This window comes from Aulonocara stuartgranti (genome assembly GCF_965226115.1).
Source record: "Aulonocara stuartgranti genome assembly, chromosome: 11".
NCBI lineage: Eukaryota > Metazoa > Chordata > Actinopteri > Cichliformes > Cichlidae > Aulonocara > Aulonocara stuartgranti.
This window is the reverse complement of record NC_138947.1, coordinates 24,957,327-24,979,090: the sequence shown is the minus strand read 5'-3', so window position 1 is coordinate 24,979,090 and position 21,764 is coordinate 24,957,327. Positions and strand designations below refer to the sequence as shown.

The 21,764-nt window shown below is 39.4% G+C and overlaps 1 protein-coding gene across 4 annotated transcripts in view; it reads right to left on the bottom strand.

Moving 5' to 3' along the window:
* triob (trio Rho guanine nucleotide exchange factor b) overlaps nt 1–21,764 on the bottom strand; it is a 113,032-nt gene that overhangs the window by 90,715 nt on the left and 553 nt on the right. For 3 of the 4 annotated variants that reach the window (XM_082551193.1, XM_082551192.1, XM_082551188.1), the window contains exon 2: nt 7,788–7,841. The exons of the other annotated variant lie outside the window; for it this stretch is intronic. In XM_082551193.1, coding sequence (XP_082407319.1) covers nt 7,788–7,841 — 54 coding nt within the window. The remainder of the gene's footprint in view (nt 1–7,787; nt 7,842–21,764) is intronic. 4 annotated transcript variants of the gene reach the window in all.

Below are 21,764 nucleotides of genomic sequence, written 5' to 3'. Positions count from 1 at the left end.
AGCAGCAGTCCCCATGCCCCGGACCACGGACCCGTACCAGTCCGTGAGTCGTTTGGTGCCGGACCGCGAGAGTTGAGGCTTGGGTGTGAAATTTATGGTTTTCAGTGATTTTAGCGTTTTTTGTTTTGTTTTATCGTTTTTATCGTTAACTTAGTTTCCCTGGGTCTTTTCCCACGTGTTATGAATAAATCTTTTATTTTGGTACAGGTACTGGTTTTATTTTGTTGTATTTATCTGCGACACCTTAAAGGCCGGTCCGTGAAAATATTGTCGGAATAAACCGGTCCTTGGCACAAAAAATGTTGGGGACAGCTGCCTTAGAGCAACACATTCAAACATATAGGGTAACTCTAAAAGTAAATGGTCAGGTGGTAAATTTCCAGATGTAATGTGGGTTATTTTTACATGGTACCTACCTACATCATTGCCTTTCTATGATGGCAACGAGTACTGTATAAAGAAAGATTGCATAAAGAAAACAATCACATTTACTTCCTACAATTTACGTGGTTATTACGTTTTAAATTAAATCTCAGACACTATTGGACCCATTAAAACATGCACATTTTCAATCAGTTTAATCATCATCCTTTTATTCAAATAATGACAGCTTTTTTGACAGCAACTAATAACTCCAGTAAACCTGTCCAACTCTTTTTAAGAGTAGTAATACAGATATTTAAAGCTATGCTCAAAATTCATTATCAACTGACAAAAACATCTACTCTACAGTGTGCATGGATTAAATAAGAACAAGACTACATTTCACTAATAGGCTCCAGCTTAAACAAGCCAGAGTGTGGTTTGGAAAAAGAAACTTTTTGGATTCGATTGTCTTATTATTTGCAGCCATCGGAAATGCGGCACGGCCAAACAGATATCATTATGTTGATATCCTGTCACAGAAGGATGCAAGCTGTGCGCTTAAAAAAAAGAAAAGAAAGACAGCCAGTGTTCTACAGCATGATCCAATTAAGGTCGTCTGCGCAAACACATACGCACACGTACAAAAGAGGTCAGGATGCACACATCCACATGCAGAAATCCACAGAAGGTTCACAAAGACACACTGCAGAGTGCAGAGTCCAGCTGTCTCTGTGTAAGACACCACAGGGAGTCTAACTGGCTTTCCTCTCTTTTATCATATCTCACGAGTTTGTGTGTGTGTGTGTGTGTGTGTGTGTGTGTGTGTGTGTGTGTGTGTGTGTGTGTGTGTAACTGTCAGGAAGAATTTGGTCATTTTAACTCTAATAACTATGTAGCGGCACGGGAGTCAGTTAACTCTAAACCACGATATTATTGAGAGGCTGTGATTCATTACACATTCCAGTGAACACTTTGCAAAGTCCCTGTTCCATAGTAGTGCATGTATAAGGTCTACCTGCCATACTAAACAGTAAGCATGCCGTAGCTGTTACACACATAGATGTTAACCACACTATGCACACTTTTTAGGCTATAGCATAAGCTACACTGACAAATATAAAATGTTATGGCACACTGTTGAATACACAATAGATGTGAGATTAATTAGTCATCTGCTTTTACGATAGTTCAAATTAGGTTCAGAGAGCCCCTTCTTTAAACCACAATATTAAACACACACATTGTGTGCTGTGGAAGTACATCTGTGAACTTACAGACTTAACTTAGGTTACAGTATAGCTGCCTTCCATTTGTCTCCTCATGCCGCCTGTTTTATTAGAGCTTTCATGACCTTTTGTTTCACCCTTTTGGTCTGTTCTCTGCATTTAAGTTGAAGTTAATTACAAATGAAGCTAAAGCTTCATTTAGATACCAGATAGAAAAAAGAGCAAGTAAACAATCAAACAGTCAAACACACACACACTCTACACTCCAGAGTTTAGTGTTTCCAATCCTGGACTTTGCAGGGGAGAAAAAAAAGATCCAATGAACTCCAGAGAAAACCACTTCCTCTTTGCTTAGAAGTTTGTGTGTGTGTGTGTGTGTGTGTGTGTGTGCGTGTGTGTGTCTGAGTGAGCCTGCCTGCCCGTCTTACCCGTGGTGCACATGGTTAGCATTCAAAGCCTAGTTCAATAGGAACCACACAGTGAGCCCAGTATGGGCAGAATGGGAGACTGAGCTCACAGCTGAATTAAACCGAACAGAAACATATGGAGGAAATCAGAGGAGAGGAATGGAGGAGTGGAGGGTTGGTTTTTTTTTTCAGTCAACAAGTATAAGACTGAAAATCGCTCTCATCTAATTCACTGTTGACTGTCTGCGCTAGAAATTATTAGGCCAGAAAAAGAGATGAAAATCATCCTGACTAAACTGGCAGTTGGCTACTGTTGCAGATGATTATTTTGGAATGAGCCTCAGCATATCTGGGGAATAGTCCAACACTTTACTCTAAGCATGCTTAGTCTGTAAATCCATATGCATGCAACAGTGTTTTGGGGACACTTGTGATTTTGTGGTTAAGTGTCTTCTACAAACTCGGCTGTAAGTAATGCATTTTTTTTAATCTCCTCTTCTATGACAAATTGAAATGAATTTGTAACGCTCAATCCTGTTAATGCATAAATCAATGCATAAAAATTAAATAAAACAGAAAAGTGATCATATAAGCAAGGAAGTAAACCTCCACAGTATGTGCAGAATAAAAGCACCAATGTTTAGATGCGGGATGGATCCCTGCCCCTGTGTGGCACTGCGTGCTACCAGTGGAACAGATGAGTGCTGGCAGATCAGACAGACGAGGCAGGTTGATGTTGAAGAAAGGTTGAAGTTAGCATGAGTTTGTGGGATGCAGAAACATCACTCACCACTAAAGCAAGACCTAAAAATCTACCAATTCCCAGCATTATTTACACTTTTAAACCTAAATGATAACATAACTGATCGATCTTCTCTTTCTATGAAATGTGCAGCATCTTTCCCAATGAATGAAACAGGCTGTTATTGTTGTTCAAAAATAGCTGTATGCAGATTATGTAATATTACCTAACATGGCTCTGTTTTTTGGCTATAAGTGTGATTCTAATAATGGAATCCCTTCTCTGAACCACTGCTTGGCCTACACGATACTGCAAATATCTTCATTGAGCGACTTCATCCAGTATTTTTCTTCATTAGGATGCCATTTCATACGCCAATGCTAACATAAAACATTAGGTTTTCTCTCTATATATTTTTATTTGGAAAGATCTGCATCCATACAAAGATGTGGGAAAACCACAGCTTTTGTTATATCCTCACAACATTTTATTTTTTCATGAAAACTGCTGTACCCAGGCTCTACGGAGAAGTAAATTGTAACAATGAGGAAAGCTACAGCAGAAAGGGCTACATTGTTGTAACTTACAACATGTGGGCATCACGGGCCAATAATTCATGTGACCATCAGCTCATTATCTCACAGAGGAATGGCTACTGCTGTCTTATGTTCAAAAATATCTCCAATAGTAAGGTAGTCCACATGCACTTGCATTCTTTGCATCCAATGAAGTTGGACTAGACTGTAACACAAAGAGTTTATCAGGTGCTTGTAATACTTATGATCGGTCATAGTGATAGTGTTGATCAGTCTGCCTGCTTGACAATCCCATTTTATCTTAAACAAAATGAGTGAAGTAAAAGGAATGGACTGAGAACTAAAACAGATATTCACAAAGTTTACCTTTGTGGATTTTAATTTGCAAAAACCATCTAAACCGTCGTGATTTTGTTTGTGATAGTGTCTCATGACGATGCCGTACAAGCATGTGACGCCCGTGGCAGCAACAGATGTGCGCAGATCAACAATGGAAAATATGGAGTGTGGGAGAGAGTGCGACCATGCAGCGTTTAAAGCGTGGATGTGCTGACATTACTTTAAGTTTTATTCTGTAAAAAGTGACAAAAACATTAGCGTCCACTGTACACTCTGCGTGGGAATAAAACTTATTTCTAGGAAGCCGCCACAGGAATGTGAAATTTACAGAGAAACCTCAGGATCCTCCCACTGACATGACCGCTGCGGCACCGAGCAAACCTCCAATATCCCCACTCCTGCTAAACAGGTGAAAATACAGTGGCTTGCAAAAGTATTCGGCCCCCTTGAACTTTTCCACATTTTGTCACATTACAGCCACAAACATAAATCAATTTTAGTGGAATTCCACGTGAAAGACCAATACAAGGTGGTGTACACGTGAGAAGTGGAACGTAAATCATACATGATTCCAAACATTTTTTTTACAAATAAATAACTGAAAAGTGGGACTCAGTCCCCTGAGTCAATACTTTGTAGAACCACCTTTTGCTGCAATTACAGCTGCCAGTCTTTTAGGGTCTGTCTCTACCAGCTTTGCACATCTACAGACTGAAATCTTTGCCCATTCTTCTTTGCAAAACAGCTCCAGCTCAGTCAGATTAAATGGACAGCATTAATGAACAGCAGTTTTCAGATCTTGCCACAGATTCTCGATTGGATTTAGATCTGGACTTTGACTGGGCCAGTCTAACACATGGATATGTTTTGTTTTAAACCCTGGCTTTATGTTTAGGGTCGTTGTCCTGCTGGAAGGTGAACCTCCGCCCCAGTCTCAAGTCTTTTGCTGACTCCAAAAGGTTTTCTTCCAAGATTGCCCTGTATTTGGCTCCATCCATCTTCCCATCAACTCTGACCAGCTTCCCTGTCCCTGTTGAAGAGAAGCACTCCCAGAACATGATGCTGCCACCAACATATTTGACAGTGGGGATGGTGTGTTCAGAGTGATGTGCAGTGTTAGTTTTCCGCCACACATAGCGTTTTGCATTTTAGCCAAAAAGTTCTAAAGACTAATAGTTGTCCTATGGACAGATTCCCCCACCTGAGCTGTAGATCTCTGCAGCTCGTCCAGAGTCACCATGGGCCTCTTGGCTGCATTTCTGATCAGTGCTCTCCTTGTTCGGCCTGTGAGTTTAGGTGGATGGCCTTGTCTTGGTAGGTTTATAGTTGTGCCGTACTCCTTCCATTTCTGAATGATCGCTTGAACAGCGCTCCGTGGGATGTTCAAGGCTTGGGAAATCTTTTTGTAGCCTAAGCCTGCTTTAAATTTAAATTTCAATAACTTTAACCCTGACCTGTCTGGTGTCTAAATCCAACCGAGAATCTGTGGCAAGATCTAAAAAAACTGCTGTTCACAAACGCCATCTAATCTGACTGAGCTGGAGCTGTTTTGCAAAGAAGAATGGGCAAGGATTTCAGTCTGTAGATGTGCAAAGCTGGTAGAGACAGACCCTAAAAGACTGGCAGCTGTAATTGCAGCAAAAGGTGGTTCTACAAAGTATTGACTCAGGGGACTGAGTCCCACTTTTCAGTTATTTATTTGTAAAAAAAAGGTTGGAATCATGTATGATTTACGTTCCACTTCTCACGTGTACACCACCTTGTGTTGGTCTTTCACGTGGAATTCCACTAAAATTGATTTATGTTTGTGGCTGTAATGTGACAAAATGTGGTAAAGTTCAAGGGGGCCGAATACTTTTGCAAGCCACTGTAGATTTAAGAGCGGCAGGACTTAGTGCTGCTGAATCTTTGATTTTATTGATCTTTTGCTGTGTTTTACTTGCATCTATTTGAAAGAGTGAGTGTAAACCCAAAACATTATTTTATTTTATATGCTGCAATATGCAGAAAATGGGTTTAAATGTTAAAGAATTTCTTCAAGTCAAAGACTGTTGCATGTAATTTAATTTTTTTTCTTAATGCAATGTGTATAAAATTAAAAGATTAAAACTCATAATACAATTTTTAAAAAGAGGCTTTCCATTTGATTCAATTTAATATGACGGATTATGCATAAAAAATAGAATTGGGCTGAAAGGTCTATTGTGTATTCAGGTCGTGTATCGTGTTTTTAAAAAGTAACTAAGTAACTAATTACTTTAGAAAATAAGTAATCAGTAACGTAACGGGATTACTTTTTTGGCAAAGTAATCAGTAATTAATTACTAATTACTGTTTTCAAGTAACTTGACCAACGCTGATATACACACACGGGCTTAAACAATTCTTAACCCTCTTGCACTTTCTAACAGGGCTGCAGACATACTCAGGTAAAGGGTAAAAGCTTGTATTCTTCATTAACATTCACAATACATGTTTAAAATGCACCACATCAGCACAAAAGCTTTTCCACAAGGACACCTGCAATTTCATGTTACAGTGTAATAGATTGCTACAGGCAATTTGCTAACCTGACACTTAATTCAACAGCAAGATGATTTTCTTCACAGTAATTGAGAATGAACAATGAACAATCAGCCATAAGCGGCCAATACAATCTGATTACCTTTGATTCGCCGTGAGCAGCTCAATTTCTTAATTTCTGCCCGATTTTCACAGAAACACAAAGACACCAAAGCAGCTCTAATTTTTTTCGTGTCAGCTTCAGGAATGAAGTTCAAAGTTCACAGGATTTAGCTGGTTTGTTCCAATCATTTTCACATTAACACCCATTCAGATTCTGGCAACAGGGAATAATAGCCCAAACGGTCAATTGAAAAGCAGTCTTCTTTTCATCCCTGGATGACCCAGTTGGAAAACATCAGGTCAAAACTGTGTCTCACAATCGACTAACAATGACACTCTAATTCTGTAAAACCCCACATGATATGCTTTTTTTAAATTCACTCTTAGCATGACAACACAAATGCACTTTCTGTCACTCTGTGTCAGCTTTTCTGGCACGGATTACACCAATCCCTTTAATTTAAATCAGACTCTCTGTGGAAACAGTCCAAACACTTTTGGTGTTTTAGTCCAATACCGATTAAACGGAATGAACCGGGGCCAGGGAGTCAGGCCCACATTTATATGGTATAATCTATGATCTAAGTGCATACACTAATATGGGCCATTTAACTGAGGTCCCGAACAAATAGACTCAAGGACAGCTTGTACAACAGGGCAATAGCCCTGATCAATGTAAATAGCTGACCTGACTGGATACCTCCCTGGACTTTTTAGGGGGAGGTAACAATGTTTAAAACGATAACAATAATATTTATATTTATAACAAGGTGCAATAATAATTAATGTGCAATAATAACAGTGTGCAATACACATACACTTATTCTTCTTTTTTATACTAAGTTAATATACTGTGTTGTGTTGTTTGTTACGTTGTGATGTGTCATATCGTGTCGTGTTGTGTTATATGTAGTGCCGACGTAGGACAGTTTTTCCAATTTCATTGTACTACTGTACTATGTATGACTGTGCAATGACAATAAAGAGTTATCTTATCTTATCTTATCTTATCTTATCTTATCTTATACTGCAAAACAAATCACCCTGGCAAGTGTGACTTGATATATTTTTAGTATGTGTGTCCTGGGGGTATTGGGCTGAGAAGCAACAAGGTCATGGTTGCTATCTGATGCACAGAGGAATATGAGTGTAATGGGATTGGACACAGAGAGCTTTGATGGAAGACAACATTTTATTTAAAGTGGACATAGTATATGGTGTCAGCCATGTTTTGGGGGTTTCAACACTGCCTCTCTTCTACCCACACAAATACATATACTATAAAACTATGCTGTCCCAGCCATGCTAAACTGGAGAGCATTTTAAGTGTGAGCCTTCCTTCTTTGGCTATAGAAGTCTTAACAAACACAAATGTGCATTTTACAGACCTCTGAGGCTTTCGTGGAATTCTGTTTGATGTGGGACAAATGAGATTATGTATAACTTATTTTGTGATCGCTAACTGCGAGATTCACGGGACGTTAAGGGATCATGTGCATCTATTCCCCTCTGTAAAGGGATTTCTGATTAATCCCTCGTGACCTACCTGAAGTTTGACCGGGGCCATCCAGTTTGGATTCACATTTTGGAAGAGAGCAATCTAAAAAGAGACAGAGATAAAAATGAGAGAGGGAGAGAGAAATTTTAAGAAAGGAAATATAGAGCTAAAGGACTGCCCAGTGACCCACTAAAGCAGCAGCATGACCTTCATAAAGCCTTGGGATTACAAATGAGAGCGAGTGAGCAATTCGAGAGGAGCCCTTTGATCTGCATATCTGGACAGACCCACCCTGAGATTAAACGCCATCAGACATTTTGTACGCAGTTCTACACACACACACACACACACACACACACACACACACACACACACACACACAGAGTTGTGTTTTCATATCTTAGTGGGGACATCTACCTGACATAATGCTTTCCCTAATCACATACCCTAAACATAACCTAATTGTAACCCTGATACTAAAAAAAATATTTTGAGTCTCAAAAATGTCTTCAAACTCATGCAGACAGGTATTTTGTCCCCATAACGGCTGTTGGTCCCACAAGTATAGTAACATCCCAGTTTTTGTTCCCCACAAAGATATGTAAACAAACACACACAGGCGTGCACGTTTACATAGATTTATAAATGTGCTACTATATGTGTTATCTGTATTTATCAAGAATATAGGTTTTTCTGTGCTCTTAAACACACGCTTAGACATACTCTCACACACATGTAGGACACCCAGCACTGATAAGTGAATTAACTTTTAAAAGATACCAAGTACAGCTGATACCATAGTATCTACTGCCTGAGAAACCATCTTTAAGGAGATAAAATTATTCAACCAGATATGTGAAAAAGCAAAGCTGCGTGCTTGGCAATTTCTATGCTAAGCGTGTAACACTACAGTTGAGACAAATTTGGTCTGCCCAAACTGCTAAGCTGGAATCAATAATGTCAGTTTGAGCACCTCAATTAATTCAGGATAAAATAATCAATAATGACTCATTCATAATGGATCCTCTCCTAGTCCACACATCCAGCACACAAATCTAATTTTGCCAAATTCATACATAAATAAATAAGGCAACATTACTTCAAAGGGAACACTGATGTGAGAGACATTCCATGCCGATGACATAAACCCTTGAAAATAAATAAAAATGAATGAAATGACTCCAGACTGTAATAGAAGTTTCCCAGAAGTCAGTGCAGGTAACAGCTGGACCAAATGACCAAATCATCTTGTAGCCTGTAGAAGACTGAGAAACTCTTTCTGGGTCGCTCACTAGTTGTACACTATAGTGGCAAAAGATAACAGAGAGGAGAGAAGAGGGGCAGCTTAGTCCTTCACTCTAACTTTTCCTGGACTCCTTTATGAAAAGAACAGCCTGGCATATGCTGTTGCCTAGCCAGGATTACAGTAAGCACCTGTTCACGCACAGTACGCTTCATTTTGTACAGTGTAGATAAAGTTTTTGGTCCAGTGAAAAGCACTAACAGAATTTTCAAGAGCTTATATATACATGCATGCACAGCAGCCTGCGAGAGACAGACAGGCAGTCGGAGACGCCAAAGGGAACACAAAACAGAAGGTAACCGTCTACCAAATACTGTGAAATAAACAAACCACTAGGTTAAAAATAATTGAAAGAATCTTTACTTGTACCTGAGGACAAGGTCAAGCTGTTAGGAGGTTTTAAAGTAAGTAGGAACTATCCAGATTTCTCCAAAATCTGCACAAATGAACTTCTAGAGAATAAATAATGCAGATTATTTAATGTAAGAGAATTAATATAAGAGAAATGTCATGTTTACAAAAGGGAAAACAGAGGAAACCCCTTTTAGAGCAACGATGATATAGAAAGATGTTAACCTAAATCCTGTGCCTGTTTTTGTGATTGTGTAGGAAAGAGAGAGGGGAAAAAAGTGAAATCATGCACCACTAAGTGTGACCAATCAAATTCATTTGAGTGCATGTGTAAATTCGACAACAGCAGAAGCAAGAACCAGTACTTCTGCAAGCCTATACATTAGGATGGTATGTTAGTTTGATCCTCAACCCATTTTATATAAAGGCAGAGAGGCTTTGTCGGCTAAGTCCGAGGAGCACTGGGCTGGCACTGTTCACGCAACACAGATCAGAGCCTGCTGCTGCCTTCAAAGCAAGGGTGAATGATGCAGAGTCAGTCTGTTTGTGAAGGGAAGAGAGACTACACAGTTCCTGCTGGACAGAGTAAGTACAGCTGTTGGCAGAAGACAAGCAGTCACGGGCAGCACACAAGCTCACACATGTATGCAAACACACTCTGCAAGCTGTGCTTTGATTTTACCAAAGCTGAGCCCATGATGCACTTTAGTCCGATTTGTTGTTTTCATGCTGACTAAAGAGCGTCCTTGACTTGCCTGCTAAAGAAAGTAAAACATGCAGAGAAGAGCAGTAAAGAGAACGGGTATATTATCAGAATCAGCTTAAGCATAAATAGGAAAAGTGTTAAATTAAATATTCCAAAGTTAACAACACTATGTACAATATAAGCAAGATATTACAAGTGAAAAATAGTCCAGATGTCATAAGGAGGAGATGTAAAGTTTAATTGCAGTAGGTAGGAATGCTTTCCTGTGCTGTTCTGCGGTACATCGTGGTAGAATGAGTCTTTTGCTGACCGTGCTACTGTGGCTTTCCAGCAGAAGATGGAGAGGGTGTAAACTAAGAAGCTTGGAAAGAAAAGTGTCTGGACTTCTTTAAGTTGCTTGAAAACGTTTCACCTCTCATCCGAGAAGCTTCTTCAGTTCTAGGGTCAAATGGTGACACCAACTGTCTGCCATCTATAATCCAGTTTTGAGATCCCTTCACAGACGCCTTAACACCCACTCACATCCTGGGCCATCTGACCTCAGGAAATCACATGATAGGGTGGGGGCAAGGTTTCACAATGAGCTCACCAGAAACCCTGTCTGATTGTGACCTACACCCGTTTTCACACCTTGGCTCATGTGATTAGGTAGAGGATCATTAGGGGGTCCATTGTCCCCCTTGGGGGGGATACTCCCACAGGGCTTAAATCTGGGACTCTCCATCATTTGACCTTAGAACTGAAGAAGCTTCTCGGATGAGAGGTGAAACGTCTTCAAGCAACTTAAAGACGTCCAGACGCTTTTCTTTCCAAGCTCCTTAGACTACGATGACCTGGATGACTGAGAACCTTCACAGAGAAGATGTAATAGATCGTTAAATACTGTCCGTAACTTGGACAGCATCCTCCTTTCTGAAACCGCTGTCAGAGAGTCGAGCTCCACACCCACAGCATCACTGACCTTGTAGGTCAGTTTATTGAGTCTGTTGCTATCCGTTGCACCACAGCGCAGACAATGGCACTGGCCACCACAGACTCATAAAACTTCCTGAGCATCATCCGGCATATATCAAAGGACCTCAGTAGTCTCTGAGAATACAGATGGCTTTGGCCCTTCTTCTAGAGGGTTTCTGTGTTTTTAATGAAGTCCGAGGGTTTTTTTTGTCAATGTGATCACCGCGGTAACAGTATATGAAGTTTCATGAATGCAGCTTTTGCATGTGTGCTTCTGTGTGTGTGACAGAATATCATTTAAAGTTACTGCCATCAGCCTCATATAAAATTCAACAGAAAGACTTGAATTAGGAGCTGTAATTTTTTTAAAAGCAAGAAACTAGAGTGCACAGTGCAAGAATGAGGCCTCCTTTTCTTTCTAACTCTACGCAGGAAAAGCAACTGGTACTCTCGCTAACTGGTTTTATGAATGGAAAAAAATAGCACACTGCCTGACACTTGACATGCAACCTTTCTCTCAAAAAGTATTTAAAAAAATAGCCCCAGAACTCAAGCAGAGCACTGGCCTCATGAGTCATTGCTCGTGGTTTTTTTTTTTCAAAGTGCTTTTGGTGAAAGTAAAACTGAGACACAAAGCATTGCATGATGCTCCTGACTTAAAAGACTCCACATTCAGATACTACCTTTGCCTGAAAGAGAGACGAGATAAGGGAGGCTATAAGCAGAAAGCTTGAGAAAGGAAGAATCATATTTTCGTTTATGAACATACGGAACTTCATATGACGATGTAAAGCATTTTATAATCTCTGCATTGGTGTCTCGGTTACTGAAGGTACAAGAAAAGAATGGAATTAGATGTGGTGGGACTTGCAAACAGAAGATCTGAATATTACAATAAAAGATCATTACTTGGATATATTACAACCCTGAGCAGAAGCGAGGTCTGAAGTAATGATGGAAGGCTGTGTGGGAGAGAAGTGGAGGAGGCGAGGAAAGGAATGAAAAAGGACAGAACGAGTGGGAGACTGCAGTTGAGTGATAGGCTTCGCTCTTATCAGATGGGGGATTTGCAGAAGACACAGAGACGAACCCACAGCTTATTTTTATGACCTGCAATCCTCCTTCATCCACCCAACCCCCCCTGTGCTTCATAAGCCCGGGGCGACGTGGGTGGGATGTAGTGATTTATACCTATGTGCACGTGTGTGTCATATGTATATGAATGTGCATGTGTTAGAACACAAGACGAACGTACTGGAATTCCTGATAATTGACTTGACACTAGTAACCGATGCCATTCACATATGTGCACAAATACTCAGCTGATCTTTCTGGATAATTTTCCTGTTAACCACTTTAAATGAACGAACGTGATCTCTGTCACGGTGCAAAATAAGGCAGCGTAGTTTCACTCAAGACCTTAACTCAAATTAACTCAAGAAAATAAATGGCAAACTGAAAAGTTTGATTGGCTTCATTAAAGCTGAAACAACCGCGGCACGTACTTCCACATTTCCTGTGTTAACGTAATGGCCCAGGCCATGTCGGTGTGTCTTCAAAGCGACTCCACAGATGTACGTGACATTTTACAACAATCAATAACTTGGCGTGATGGAGTGTATTACGACTCTCAAAAAGGTCGAGAGCCTTTGATGAGATCGATCAGCATGGTCTGGCTGGTGTAACAGGTAATTGCCTCACTGTGCACCCTTCTTGATTGTCTTTGCCATAAAACTCTTAGAAATGGATCCCGATATCTGGCCCTTATAATACAGTGTACAGTAGGCTTTTTATATAAATTCACAGTAAGTGGAGGATTAACTCTTTATTAGCCATATCAGCAACTTTGTGAGGGTATTTCAGGCACACAGGCACCAGCATCTGGTCTGTTTATTGCACATACTTGCTCAATTTGATCACAAGTGGGATGGAACATAAATGCCACTCCACTGCAACATATATGTTTAAGGGGGAAAATTAGTACATCTGTTTAAATTCAATTTGCTAATATCAGGGATTAAATACTTTCCATACAGTTTGACTCCTATATAAGTCTCACCACACTGCCAATGCTTTAAATTGAAATTAGGAATTATTAATGCCTTAAACACACTGTAAAGCTACTCAGTGGGTTAGATCGGACCCTATGGTGGGCCAGTTTTTGCTTACTGGCTGTGCACAACTGATTTATGGGTCTGTTATCTCTCTCTTACATGGAGAATTAATTTTGGAATATGCTGTTGCTTGCACACCTGTGAAAGATAATTGGATTTTGAAGGAAGATTTGGACATTCAGCAGATGATAAACAAGCATAAATGGTTAAAAACTTACTGTAAGGCTCAGCATGAATGTGCAAATATTTATTACTTATGGTACAAAAACCGAAAGTATACAGTATTAAATGACCAATTTGAGAGAACTCAAGTTCATAAGCACTCCTTTTGGTCCAGTTTGTATCACTTTGTTTTCAAGCAAGCGCTCTGAAAACAGCCTAAAACATTTCCTGGCTTCGAGATGTTGGCATTTAATATACATAATCTGCATGTTTTGTGGACAGCGTCTTAACTGTTGGCTTTAGAGCAAAGGTTCTAACATTTCTGACGAGCACACGAGTAAAAATGTACACGTCGGCCAAAGATACGGAGAATCTCTACTGTGAATAAAAACAGCCAAGCAATGACGCAATGAAGAATAACTGGACTTTCCAATATTTCGAATGTTTGCTATCTTAAGACTTTTTGAAAATATGTCTTAAAACTATGCCAAAAAATGCAGTTTACTGAATAGTTTTCTGATGCATGAAGTCTAAATAACACACAGTTTTACTCCAAATCTTTGTCCCACAAGGAGGTCGGCTAGGAGGAAAACACCCTGATGAGTGCAGCCACACAAACCTTGGGCTGCGACCTGGCCAGTCATTCAACCAGCAAAATTTCCCCCCGTTTTGCTGACAGCTTCTCCATCTTTAGCCTGTGGACTATGTGGATTATGATTGATCGACAGTTGCTTGTAAAGCCAGTGGAGTTAAAACTTTGATCTGCAAACATGCTACAAGTCAATCTTGGACTTTACTCTGGTTTTCTCTGCTGCGTCACACTTATTTAACAAATAGTTTATTGGTTGTTGTCATTTTGGCTTCTTTTACTGATTTTTAACTATTACCAAGGTACTAATTCTTGACCACTGCCTTATTTGGCATTGGACGGTATAATCAGCTGATGATGGCTAATAAAGAAGAGTTAAAATAAAAGAAAAATGATTATTTAGTAGTGCTGTCAGCATTAATCTTGTAAAAATGACGTAAACTCCATAACCGCATTAACGCCACAAATCTCCGTTAGCGAGTTAATGCGGATCGCCCCTTACGTGGGGCTGCACGGCGCTAAGGCATTAACGAGCTAACCGCGCCAAAGCGTTAACGAGCTAACCGCGCTAATGCATTGATGCTGTGCAGCCCCACGCATGGGGAGCTCTGCGTTAACTCGCTAACTCGATTTGTGGCATTAATGTGTTTATGGCGTTAACGTCATTTTAACAAGATTAATGCTGACTGAGGATGCTTTATTTTTATCACATTTGCAAGGCAGACAAAAGTGTTACCAATGTTTACCACTAGTCAATTACTCTAAACCCCTAGTTCTAAAGTAACGTTTCACATATAAAAATGTTGGTTCATGTTGTTACTCTGTGCAACACTTAAATACACTCATATATCCCAGCGTTAAGGAAGGCAAAGCTACTTATCAGCCTGTTTCTTGTGATTGCACACACAAATGCTGCCATGAAAGAGATTGTTATTTTGTCCTTCTGTAACTAGCATTTTACAAAAAGCATAGGGATATCTATGTTTTTCAAACTAGTCCTGTTTTTCTGTGGAAGTTTACCTAACAGACTCTTTAAGCAGTGCCGGCTGATTTAGCAGCACAGGCACTGCCAATCTAAGCTTACAGTCTTTAACTCTGACCAACTGCCAATTAAGCTGCTCCGAGAAGCGACCGTAAGGTCTCAGCCTCAAGACCAGAGTAGCCTACATTTTGCAGGGTGTACTCCACCCAAGCCTCAGATCTATAATTTGATGACTGAAGGGTTTTTTTGTCCCTCTAAGTATGTCATGTCCTCTCTTTCTGGATCTCACTCCAGTTCCCCTCAATCCCACATTTACATTCACTTTCTTCAATCTGTTTCTCTTTGCCTTCACTCTGCCGTTTCTCTCAGTACACACTGCATGTTTTAAGATGCATACTGCACTGTCTGTTGAAGTTCTCTTCCTCATCTAAATGATTATATAAGATTTACGCTTGAGTCTGCAAGGCAACGCTAGGTCGTTATGCTTCCATCGATTGCGAGTGTGCTCAACGAAAATAAAGAATCACTGCTTAGTGATCTGGCTGCTATTGCAGCCTGCAACTGGCAGAGGTCACTGGGTTCACTTTGGGCACGGAGAGAAATGTCTCACTTTAATGTCAGACTGACTCTGGTAATAATGATTGAAGCATTTTGATTCTAGTCTTAATGCAAGAATTACTGAGGGACAAGCCATTAAAAGCAACATGGACGGAGCCTCAGTAAGTATCACTGTTAGTCAGTCGCTGGTACGATTCTGTAAACTTGTCTATGCAGTACAAGGTTGTCATAATAGTCCCTAATAGTCCAAGATCTGATATCCCAATGTTGGTGTTGTTCCTACATCATGATAATAATCGTGGTCTGGAATCAGCATTGCAACTGGCCAGTGAAGTTGCCATACTATTATGTTAGCATTAGCCAAAGGGTTAGCTAGCAAACCAAAATGAGTTACCTAAATTTGGCTGACAGCAAACCTAACTTGATAATATATGTATGTCTTGTATATAGTATTAACAAAGACAACATTTATTATGCTTACTATATGTTTTTAACAGTACAAGCACAACAACTGCAAATAGTTGTTCATGCCATAAAAAGTAGATCTTTGCAAAAAACCTAAACCCTAGGGCTGGGCCATATCACGGTAATACTGTTATAATGTTGGGCAATGATAAGAAAATGAAATATCGCGATAGAATATGAGTAAAACGCGCATGCGCAGTGCCTTTGTTTTCATATGCACATGACGGAAAAGGCATGGTGGCTATGGAGAATGAGTAGGGCAAAAGCAGATCATTGAATGAAACAGATGAACCAGAATTGGTTTGTAAAAATGGTGCAGCTTCAGTGATGTGGAACTGCTTTGGTTTTTGTCCGTCATATAGCCACCAAAGCACATTTTTTTGTACATGGCGCTCAAAAATCTGTCAAAAAATGTTTTAGTACGACTTTGCATTATGTCTACCATAGTCAGGAGCCACTTGGAGTAATACGTACTGTGCTTCAACCTAATATTACCGTATTGTGTGTGTATAAGGATCCCAAAATGGCACCTGTTAAGAGACATGCGTATGAAGCGGATTTTAAACTCAGTCGTGCAGTAGAACATGGGAATAGAGCAGCTGTGACAGAATTCAGAATTAATGAATCAATGGTATGGAAGTGGAGGAAGCAAGAAGAATGAGTTGAGTATGGTTTGACTAATCTGACTGTTTTGTTTCACTTAATGCGCCAGAAAAATACGTATTTGACTTATTTATTTGGCACACTGCAGTTTCATGTTGCTAAGCACCTCTTTTTAACTTTTGTGGATATTATACATGGTTATGCTGAGGATATTTCCGCCCATTTTCACTGGAAATGCCTTTTGGTTAAACTTTGCAAGGAATGCAAATTCCTTGCAAATGCAATTTTTTATATAGCTTTAATGCACATAAAAAACAGCTGCTTGTTTAAGTGAAATAAAACTGATGGGGTTTTTTGCGCTGATAAAGTTGTCGAGTTGTAAAGTATTTTGTTTCACATCAATTATATCGTCAGTTATATCGTTATCGCAAATTTTCAAATATATATCATGATAAATATTTTTGGCCATATTGCCCTACCGTACTAAACCCTATAGTTTATTGATATTATGACTAAAGATGCCAGTCCTATGACCAATGTAGTTGACTGCAGACTGGGAATATGGCTCTAATGCAAGATGTTTTGACAGTTATTGGACCTTCTTCCAACATACATCTGGTTGCTTTTACGCCAATTGAGTTTCACAGTGCAGCTCTGTACAATAATAGTATTGCGCAGGGCCAGTAACTTCATTTAGCATCACTCAAAAGACTATATGAATTAATGCCTTTTATAATATACCATCATCCCAGTTTTATTTTTTTGTCTTGCCAGTAAGGCTTGCCCCAAAGCGCCTTAATGTATTTGAAAGCGGTTAATCAGAAGATATGATGGGTTGCAACATAATCTGATTTGTTGGCTCATATTGCTAGTGATGCAAGTGTCACATCACTGGCCATATGGAATACAGAAGACTCTATTCAGCAATCTGCCAAATTAGAAATTGGCTGCACATCTTAATGACAGACATGCTGTATGTATGACATTACATGGAATAGAGTCATTTAAGCATGAAATAACACTTATTGGTCAATATTTGTAGAAGTCAAACTGGATAATGATTTGCATTTTGCACAACTTGTAATGTAGAACATGCAATACTCACTGCAAACTGCAAACTCAGAGCACTGCAACCCCAGTTCTATAATTGTCTGAATGAATGAATGAACAGAAGTTTAAAATCCCAACTTTACTCACGCACTCTTACATTATTAACAGCAAACCCAGGAAAATAACTATATACATGACAAAGAGTGCTGTTCTTTGACAGACCTACACTTCAAGTTTACTCATTTTGACAATGAGTGGATTTTTAGGTTGCAAATTAATGGTTGTATTGCACATTAAATAAGGATAATTGTATATAATAATTAGAGCAGGGCGATATGACCAAAATATTTATCACAATATGCATTTGAAAATTTGCGATAACGATATAACTGACGATATAATTGACACTAGACAAAATACTTTACAACTCGACAACTTTATTAGTGCAAAAAAACCCCTATCAATGTATTTTTACTTAAACAAGCAGCTGTTTTTGATGTGCATTAAAATTATATAAAAATTTAACAGTGCAAAAGCAAATTCCTTGCTGACAGTTTAACCAAAAGGCATTTCCAATGGAAATTGACCGACATATCCTCAGCATAACCATGTATAATATCCACAAGTTAAAAAGAGGTTATACACACACAATACGGTAATATTATGTTGAAGCACAGTATCACTTCGCGAGGCTCCTGCCTACGGTAGCCGTAATGCTCCGACAATCCATCAAGCAGTGCGGCTTCGTAGCTTAGCAAAGTCGTACTAAAACATTTGACAGATTTTCGAGCGCCGTGTACCACATAAAATCGTTAAGGGGCACTGTTGATTTTCAGAAAAATCAAAGGATTAATTTTAAGTGTGCCGTATTTTGAAAAAAAATACGGTAATAACGACGGCCCGCTAGCATGCTCTAGCAAAAATAGTGATTTGTTGTGTATCTGACAGATGAAAGCTAAACCAGTTCCACACCACTGAAGTTGCAGCATTGTTACAAACCAATTCTGGTTCATCCGTTTCATTCAACGATCCGCTTTCGCCCTTCTCATTCTCCATCGCCGCCATGCTTTTTCCGCCATGTGCATATGTAAACAAAGGCACTGCGCATGCGCATTTTACCCATATTCTATCGCGATATTTCATTTTCTTATCGTTGCCCAACATTATACCGGTATTACCGTGAATGGTATGATATGGCCCAGCCCTAATAATGATACATTACAAAAAACTATATATTTAGATAGGCGTAGGTAACTTATTATAGATCAGTGCACAGTTACACATATATTATTGCAATGAGGGACTGTGTATTACATAGCTCTATTTATTTACATATAGTGTATATGTATATATTAGACTGTATAACCAAGAACAGACATATAATGAGTTAAATAGGGAATGAATAAGCATTTGCTCCACCCACTCATTTTCAAACAGGAAATGGTTGATATTTTATAGGATTTCAGTCTATTGAGTTTGACTGACATGGTTTTTTCACATTAATATGATGGCTTTCTTTTATTTAATGTTTCTTGGGCTTTTTTATCTTTATTTACATTAGTTACATGTTCAAAACTAAGATCTCATCCATACAACTTTCATGCTCATTTAGACAGATAAAGATATGGAACAGTTCCTGACTTCTATATCTAGGGAAATCTTTAGTTATGAGCAACTTGCCTTGATCACAAATGACCTAATATTTTCACAGTTACGTTTTCGAGTAATCAGCTGTTGCACCATGATGCCTTACTTCAAATAATTGGTCCAATCCAAAATTCAAACTGGAAACAAAGGAGTATTAATACATATTCTTGATCTGATAGTCAACTGATTGTGCTATTTATATAAAGGATAGGGAACAACTAAATATAACTATGAGGAGTGTTATTGTACTGCCATGCCTTATGAGGTTTTCTCTGCAGTTAGGTGAAAATCTTGACGGATGCTCGAACAGCTGAGCAGCTGAATATGTCTCATCTTTGACCAGTTGCAACATTTTCGAGATTAGAGTCTAAGTCATGGCACAAGAAACCTCGGAGAGTGACTCAGCGGCTGAGCTGTGATCCACAGCAACAGTGTGGGACTCAGAGATGGAGCACCATCTGCTCACTGAAAATAATCACGCGGAGATGAACACTGAGTATTTTCGAGGACCAGTGAGAATATTATCCGTTCAGGTGAGGCGAATTAAACACCAGGGCTGGATGTGGATGTAAATGTGTTGATGAAACTCAAATCACTTTCAATCCAAATAGTCCACCAGCTTTATACATAATGTACAAGCTTAAATAGTTATCCAGATCGTAAAGACGTTAGTCTTTCTCTAAGTCAGACTCTTAGTCAGTGACCAAGCTGTTCAGGTAGCCCATCGATCACTTTAGTGTTGGTTCAGTAAAAGAATCTGCTACCTTTTGTTTTCCTTCACTGACTAACTAGGGCACCACAGTGCACCCACTGACACACACTCACACACACAAATTCCCAAAATAGGTATTCAGAATCAACTAGGATGGGCAGCTGTTTGGCAATATTTCAACATGGAACGGGCTGGCATGGATTCAAGCTATGCATGCAGGAACAAATTAATTAATTGACATGTTTGCATTGGGCTGAGAGTAAAAAGGTATAGAAATAGAACATAAAAAGAAAGGTCAGGGAAATTGATGAATGAATCAATCAGCTTTAAGGAGATGTACATAGAAATTAATATAAGAGTGTTGAAAGGAGGAAACTGCTAAATGGTAAAAATATATCACTTTCAATGTCAGATTGATTTCAGGTTATTAATGTATTTGAGTGCACATGATTTTGTGCTTTTGGGCATATTTTTCAAAGTCTCAAAAAGCAAAGAAAAGCGTAACTTTCACCTTTGAACTGTCCGACAGTATTCACAATGCATTTTGTTGTTTTCCCAGAACCTTCTTTTTCCATACTTTCTCTTCATAATAGGCTCTCGTAAAAGTTTCTTGAGGGCATAACCTATTTCTGTCTCCATCATGAATACTGTATGAACTGCATTTGCTGCTATATAAACAACCAAGCAGCCCAACTTCACTCTGAGCCAACTTTCCAGCCTGATACAACACAGCTATAGGAAAATACATTGGCAGGCATCCAACCAACCGTAACAACGGATTTGAATACAATCCATTTTGACAACATTCCTTACTGTCTGACTGGCAGGGAAGGCAATATCCAGGAGAAGGTATGGGGTTTATATCGGCTGTTTAAAAAGTGCGCACGTGCAAGCGCAAGGCTGCTGCATTTTATCAAATAATTTTCACTTAAGTGGTGTAAGTGTGTGTGAGCGTGTGTGTTCCTACAAGTGGATGTGGTGGACAGCAGACCCCAAGGCACCAGGTGTCAGAGAGAGAAACAGCTGAGAGAGAGAGACAGCTGCTTGTGCTGTTGTGTATCAGAGGTGCTCCCAATACTGGACTGTCAGCCTAATGATTGTCAGATTCGATTAAAGAGGTATGCTATAAAGACTGAATAGGATAAAAAGAAAACATTTAATCATGAATGTGTTAAGTCTGTTTAAGATACAGATTAAAACAGATCTTCCTATAGAGTGGAACACATAAGGAATTATTATCACTGGAGTAAGGACACTCTAGTTATCTGAAATGACAGATCAAAAACGGATTAAAAAAAATGTTTGCCACAGACACCTAAATCTTAATGCATGGCTGATATCAAGGAGGCTTAAAGCCCTCTAGGACCTATAAATAGTGTTTACATTATTTCCATGGTGAGGGATAAGGCTGGCAGGCAAATCCTTGTTTGTTGTGATGATGCCATCATATCAGGGAGGCTCTACGCTGTAGAGTGCAACCTATTGCCCATACATGCATCTATGGCCTAGCCTATGAGTGCATAAGATGATGAGAGAGGTTCGCTAAGATCCCCATCTACTGGCTTCCCGTGTTTCTCTCTATTTGAAGACATGGAAAATACATTTTACAAAAGGATCGAGTCACATCTGGTGGGGTTTGTGATGGATAGTGTGTGTATAGCATCAAAACACTCCTTCAGCCCGAGGAGACCACGGTCTAGTTCTATCACATCCACACCTTGTTGTAGCCTAGGCTGCTTGGTCCAACCCAAAATGGGGTCACTGCATAATAATCAAATCCCATATTTCAGGAGGTATGATTGGTGGTTGTCATTAAAAAAGGTGCGACA